This window comes from Argopecten irradians, chromosome 10 (assembly GCF_041381155.1).
Source record: "Argopecten irradians isolate NY chromosome 10, Ai_NY, whole genome shotgun sequence".
NCBI classification, from domain to species: Eukaryota; Metazoa; Mollusca; class Bivalvia; order Pectinida; family Pectinidae; genus Argopecten; species Argopecten irradians.
In genome coordinates, this window is record NC_091143.1 from 25,766,115 (window position 1) to 25,773,534 (window position 7,420).

Here is a 7,420-nt window from a genome sequence, read left to right on the forward strand (position 1 = left end):
CAAGTGATGACATATTATTTATATATTTTTCTAAATTAAATCATCTATAATCAGTTCGACAATCCATATTAAGACTGTCCAAATGACAAGCGAGTTTAAAACTGTCGTTACGTAATTCAACATTTTTCGTCCTTTTTCCTGGTGCCAATGATTTCAGACATTGGTCAATCTTGAAAGGTTATGGGGATCAACATTTTAATCTTGAAAAACAAAACACTTCTCATGCATCTGGCTTGCCGAAATAAAGACTTTGGACTTGTTCATGGTCATCATGTGACCTATCCTCAATACTCCAGGGGTTGATATAACGTCAGTTATAGTAACACCTGAAGTATCGAGGATGTGAGTGACTCGGAATGCGTTTAAGGTCATGTATTTAATGTAAATAAACATACAAAATATTTGAATATCAACGGAAAGGTTCTGATATGTATACACAGGTATGCTAATTATAATATTCGATATTATTACTACATGTACAGTTACTTATTCATGTATGAGTTTGAGCCATATTCATTTTCTGTATAATATTTTATCGTTTTACTAACACATACTTACGTTTTGAATATCAAACCTGAAGTTATTTATGTATTTTGAAAATCATACTGATAACTAGAAGACGTGCCAACACCAGCGTCAGTGTTTAAAGGGGAATAACTCTTAATCTGTAATTCGGTCACGAATGTAAACAAGGCTATCAGCTGATGAACTCGTGCTATCTAAGCTGTTGATAAGAAGACATATGTGTCCTCCATATTTTTAAATTCTGTTTTCTGGTCAAGTTTACGGCCAGTTAAATGTATGTGTATCCTCAAACACGACTCTGTCGAAACAAATCCGCTCGCAGCTCATTAAAACTAACATGGATTAGACAGTGAAGAAATGAGGTCATTGACCGCACACGGCCAGCTGAGTAGAAACATTGGCTAGTGTGTGAGAGGGGTGCTTTTGTGAAAGGTAGGTACGTATTGTTATGTTTTGAAAGCAATGCAGAAAGAAAAAAAAATCTTTTTTCAGGTATATATTATATACAGTAATAGATAATATTTTTTTATTTGCTGTGCTATTGAAATATTGTAGTAGCATCAACATGTAAACTAATTCTGACAACAACGAAACAGCTACAGTGTATATGCAATTTAATTTCCATCAATTAGATTACTCTTGATATATGTATAATCTACAGCACATATCTTTGTATAAAGATGAAAGCAATATGGTAATAACTTCGAATATTCAAATTACTGTTTACTTTATTATGCAGATTCCAATCACTATGATTCTCTATATTATATGCTGGGATACAAGATACAAGTTTTTTGTTTGGCTTGTGTACCGATAATTCACATTAACACCAAACAGCAAATGTCAAAATGTAAATTAGGTATCAAGCTCGTATGAAACATATGTCACAAGGAATAAGATATTCAGGGTACACGGGACAAGATTAATATTCGTCATCTAGGGTATGTACTGTAAGACGTAGGTGATATCCGATAGGCTATAGGTCAATCCCGAAAGTAGACCAAGGCTGATATCACTCACAATATCGAGGTTAGTGAATCACTTACGTGGTACTAGATGCGCTGTGCATTACACAGCGGGCATTAACCCAGCTTCGGTGCACAGAACACATATGTGCATGTGCAGCATTCTTCTATATAGTGCATCCGCTTACAAGTTAGGACAGGAATGAAATGTATGAATCATTTGTATATTAAACGTCAACTATTTAATTGATATACAAAATGTCTATAATCCTTCACTGAACGAAGGATTATAGACATTGTACCTGCTGCCCCTATTGCATGATCGTAAGAGGCGACTGAATTTAGGATATTGTCTTTTCTTTCTTCCTAAATAACTTTATTCTTCCTAAAATCTCCCTTGACACCATCTCACTATTGGACTTCAGTTGAGCGCTCGCCCCTGTGAGGAAGGCTCTGAGTTCTGTCCCCTGGCCGAGACACAACAAAGTCTAAAAAAGTGGCAGTTTCTGTTCCTGCTTAGCGCTCAGTATGACGGGAGCGGGACGACTGGTTCGCCCGTTGTCAGTATAATGTGACCGGGTGGGGTGTGTTGCTTGTTGTCTTCGGCGGCATGCTTCAGTGATATAGCACTATAAAAAGGGCAACAGTTCCACTATACAAGAAGTCACAACATGATTATACCGCAGTCTCCCAAGACACGCACCTCGCACAACATACACGCAAAACACCGCATACATGGGAGGCTGTCCTTACATGATAGGACGTTAATTAATTAATTAATTAATTAAGCAAACAAATTCACTGAACGAGAAGTGGAAAGGGGACTATCCGGATAGTTTTTCATGTTATTGATATACAAAAATATCAACGAAGCCAAAACCGGGAAACCTATCAATCATTTTTACTGTCTTTATATTGGGCATGCTAAAACAATTAAGAAAATATGACATTCATCATATATATACATGTGTGTGTGTGTGTGTGTGTGTGTGTGTGTGTGTGTGTGTGTGTTGTGTGTGTGGTGTGTATGTATACTGTTAGATTTCGGAAGTTGACTTGATCTTCTGGTCAACTGAATGGATAGCTTATTCAGCTGATGCTGTACTTTCACGTCTTGTCACCAACAATGGTACTCATCTTCGCCTAAGGTATGCCTAGATGTAATGTAGGTGTAATGAAATACAATAATTTCGTGGTTTTTACCAGCCTTATTAGAGAGTCACTTCCCATGTAGGTTAGACCGAATCATCTGTTGCTTAAAATGAGTTCCTTGTCTCTTTGTTGTCTTTTTTTATTACGCTCATTCTAAAATGATCGTATCAATAAACGACAACAAAAGAAATGGAGCTCATTTTAAGAGACAGATGATTCGGTCTACATGTATGTAGGTATCCAACGTGACGTCATTTTTGTCAGTGAAACGCAATCCTCTTTGCAAAGTATGACGTCATGCTTGCAATTGAACAGATAACTCTAATGATATGCAAATGCTGAATTGCAATATTTCAAATCCACTTGGATCTGAGAATCAGTTAAAGTTTATATATGATATAAAATTTTATGTATGAACCCACCGGAGTGCCCATAGACCATGTTTTGATTTTGATGCACGCGGCGGGTCCATGATATTATATAAAAATGTAGCTTATTATCATATTCGTGTGTTCAAATCCACAATGATTGATAAATTGTTTGATATATTACTATGAAATGAGTCATGTAATTTTCTGTATTTTACAGACACAGTCACCATGAGCCGTGTTAATTTTCTGTATTTTACAGATACAGTCACCATGAACCGTGCTGAAGCCAATGACTCTCAGTTGTTTGACGCCATCTTTTCTGGTGACAAGTTCAAGGTCAAGGAACTTGTGGGATATGGTGTGGACAAGAACGCAGTCATCCATTCTCCAGCCCGCTGGGAGGGCGCCACAGTTCTTGGGGCAGCCGCATGTTTAGGTAATGTTCAGAATGTTTTGTATAGCAATATATTATTCACGCCGTGTCTCATTCTGACTGATAGTGACATTTTTCTGAAAACTGATTCACAAACTTATAATGTTTCCTCATCTTCCATTGAAGTATCAGAAGTTCTAGGAGTGCAAATTTTTGATACAAATGTCAATCTAATTAAAATTAGACTTGTAATTCCACTTCACTACGATGCCCAACGATACGTTCCTGTGCCAGATTTAACAACTAACCGTTCCTGGTACCTCAGCATGACCCCTGTACGTGGTTAGTCAATCAGTGTCTCGCTTTCGGAATCTTCGGTGTGGTTGATTCTTTCTGAATTATAAAAGGCTAATTAGGCCAGAGGTCATGTTAAGGAGACCCCGAAGGGGAGTTGTTAGGTCTTGTATTGGACCGTATCGAAGAGCATCGTAGTGGAACGAAATTACAAGTCTGATTTTAATTAGATTGATAGAGATATTAGTGGAGGTGGCAGTGAAATAACTTTATTGAGTAGATTTTATGTTTCCAGGTCACATCGAAATTGTCCAATATCTTTTGGAGGAAGGCGCACCGGTGAACTTTAGGGACCCTTGTACTGGCCGGAGCGCTCTCCATTGGGCCATCGTGGGCGATCAGTACCAAATGTGCAAACTGTTAATAAAACATGGCGCTGACATCAACAGTGAGGATAAAGAGAATGTGACGCCATTACTTCGAGCGACCATTGGGAGGAAGCTCGACATTGTAAAATTAATTATCACAAATGGAGCAGATATAAATTGGAGAGATTCTTTACAATGTTCCCCTTTGCATTACGCATGCGTACACGGAGATCCTGCGCTTGTTGACCTTATAGTAAAGGGAGGATGTGTTCAGAACAGTAAAGTCATCATCGGGAAAGGCACCCCGCTTGCTAGTCTCGTACACCACAATGACGCTGAGTCCATAGGGTTACTTCTTGACGCCGGATATGACCTTTCTAATGAACTTTGGCTCAACCATCACATGAACACAAACATTAAAAGTGATAATTTTACACAACTGCTTAAACATTGCCAACGGAACCCGCGAAGACTAAATACATGTTGTCGATATGTGATACGGCAGCAGATGGGTGGGGTGAGTGTTCAGAAGAAGATTAACAGTCTAAATATTCCACAACGTTTAAAATCATATCTATTGTTAGAGACATGAAGAAATGCAGAAGCTTCTTGTATGAGAGTTATTGCCCTTTGCTTTATCTATAACAATCAATGGCGCCGAAAAGTTCATTCTCAAGCTTTCAATTTTTAGTGTTTTTAATATTCTGAGAACTGGGCTCGGCACCATAAAACTTTCTCAGACAGATTATTTGCTCAAGTATATGATTTTCCATAGGCTTCAGTAAAATTTTGTGTGAGAAAGTTTTATGGTGCCGGGCCCAGATTTTTCAAGTCCCTGTACGTGTACCATTTTGATACAATAGTTGTAATTTATTACAAAATAAACATTGTAGAACTATTGTCTGAACGATTTTGCTCGCGTCTTGGCCGCGTATATTGTAAGTAAGTTCTCCTTCCGGGACGTTTGGTTTGGTATACAGCCCTAGTTACCGGTACCTATCAACAGTGTATCTGTATATTCCGCTTTCTTTGTATACAGTGATGAATATATATACAATGCATATTGATAAGTATGTGTAAAGAAGGTTGGATGGTACATACTTTAGACTTATATGTGTATGTATTTCACATTCTTTATGTACAAATATCAAGTGTAGCCATCCAATATACCAGTCTGTTCATAGCTTCTGTATATCTCTATCCAATATTTGTTGTTATTGGATTTTAGAGATTAATTTTGTATTCCTGAAAAGTTAAATAAAAGCATTAATTAGTTTGTGTCTTCTATTTAATCAAGTACACTAAACTGACACTATATCTGGATTTCGAAACTCCTGATGTTTGCTGATATGTAAAAAATTAAGAAAATGAACGAAATACATCAGACGTGGGTTAATATCGGTGTTTATGAACACTGGTTTTTCAGGGTGATTACTGATTAGCATTGATATGGCGCCCTTCACAACGAGCATATCAACATGTTACGTAAAAATAAAGCAGATATATTACCTGTTTTAAACTTTTTAAAACGCGAACCGGATTCTATCCAAGGTATCTGTACCTCATATATGTGTTTTACAACAAACAACCCAGCAAGTTCTATACACACACTCACACCTACACATGCAGGCGGACATAACATTTTATTAGCCAATCACGTTTGGTCTCTAAGGAACCAAGGCCACCTGCTGATAAGAGTTACCTCCCGTACACCACTGTTTACAAAAAAAAACAAAAAAAAAACAAAAAACAAACAAACAAACAATCCATGCAATATTAATGAACATATATATATGATTCATTGTTCAGTGAAACTCTACAATGTAGATTGCACCGTCCAAGAACTTTACTGTACTGAAAATAAACAGAAAACAAACGGAAATGAATGTTTATACCTACATGATCCAGTTCACAGACCAAACATACTTTTTTAATATGTTACCGCGATTTGTTCTAAAATCGAGAAAATCATATGTTTGTGATTTTAAATTTTTGCATGATATGGATAAAAGGGTAAATATCATTCAACCATTTTTTTAATATTTGGGGATCAAATTTTCGCGATCATTGCAATGTGCCGAGAAATTAGAAAAATATCATTCCCTCCAAAATATACGGCTTTGCGGTTTTCACTGCTGTGAACACTGTGCATTTTATATGTTCGACCACATGTGAGAAGAGTCTTTGACTCGATGTGCAAACGAATGAAAATAAAATTCATTATTATAATTAATTTGAAAATTACAATATCTAAAACGCAATGGTTTTAATTTTAAAAAATCAAAGCACAATAGCCAAAAATAATGATTACATTGAGAGTTCAGCAAAATGAGAACACACCGCCTAACCAAGAATCTAAGTTGTGGTTTTTGTTTTATTTTACATTTTAAAGTGATATCGATAAACTGTAAAGAACATTCTTCAGATATGTTTTCAAGCAAGAAATGCCGGTATAATTACAGTGCGTAAAATCCGTGTTATTGCAAATTCTTGTAAAGTATCATAAATGTTATTTTTTACAGCCTAATTCTTGAAAACACATGATTTCTAATAAATTACTGGAAAATATTATTCTATCTGGAAAATATTATTCTATCCAGGAGTTTCCTCCCTTAGAACGCTTTTCTTGGCTAAACCACAGTCCACCCATTAAAGATTTAAAAAATGTGATATTTTTTGCCGATGAACAAAGATGGATTTTTTTTTGCTACGGCGAGGTTTCAGTCCCTGTCCTTTCATACAATACGCAGAGTTTGACTTTTAACGAAACTTATCTAGATGTCTCTTTTATGGTCTACTATGGTCAGAGCCCGGTGTTATCGGAAGTACCTGGTAACGATGTTGAAAGGCTGATGAGGAGAAGGAAGACAGTGGTGAGTGAAGAGTCTTTTAAAATGAAGATGTTAGCAGTACTGTCCGGGTGAAGAAGTAGAAAATGAAGAAACGGAACGAACAAATGAACGAAAGAACGAGAGATGGAACGAACGGCTAATGAACAAATGAACAAAAGATGGGACGAACGAGCACAGGAAAGATGCAACGAATAGTGAATGAACGAATAATAATATTGGACTAACACACGAAAAATGGAATTAAAGAACGAACGCAAGATTAAATGAACGAACGAATGAAATATGTAGCGAACGTTGTACTAACGAGGGAAAGAAAGGTGTAACGAACAAACGGATGGAAAGATCGGTCGAAAAAATGGAACACTGAACGAATGGAACGAACATACAAACGAACGAACGAAAGATGGAAAGAACGAACGAGCGTAAAATGGAACGAAGGAGGGGACGAATAAGGAAGGAATAATTATCAGTAATCGCTTAAATGAAATCATAAATAGGTTCCTGTTAAGATTTTTTTCGC

General features: G+C 36.6%; 1 protein-coding gene across 1 annotated transcript; it reads left to right on the forward strand.

Annotated features, from left to right (window-relative positions):
- Window positions 1-688: 688 nt before the first annotated feature.
- LOC138333492 (ankyrin repeat and SOCS box protein 1-like) lies at window positions 689-5,322 on the forward strand. The gene is made up of 3 exons (XM_069281909.1): window positions 689-957; window positions 3,231-3,449; window positions 3,976-5,322. The coding sequence occupies exons 2-3, from the start codon at window positions 3,242-3,244 to the stop codon at window positions 4,638-4,640; spliced, it is 873 nt and encodes a 290-aa protein (XP_069138010.1). The 5' UTR covers window positions 689-957; window positions 3,231-3,241; the 3' UTR covers window positions 4,641-5,322.
- The last annotated feature ends 2,098 nt before the right edge of the window (window positions 5,323-7,420 follow it).

Coding starts and splice junctions, on each gene's coding strand:
- LOC138333492 (XM_069281909.1), top strand. CDS start 3,242: ATGAGCCGTGTTAATTTTCTGTATTTTACAGATACAGTCACCATGAAC. Junction 3,450..3,975: donor TGGGGCAGCCGCATGTTTAG/GTAATGTTCAGA, acceptor TTATGTTTCCAG/GTCACATCGAAATTGTCCAA.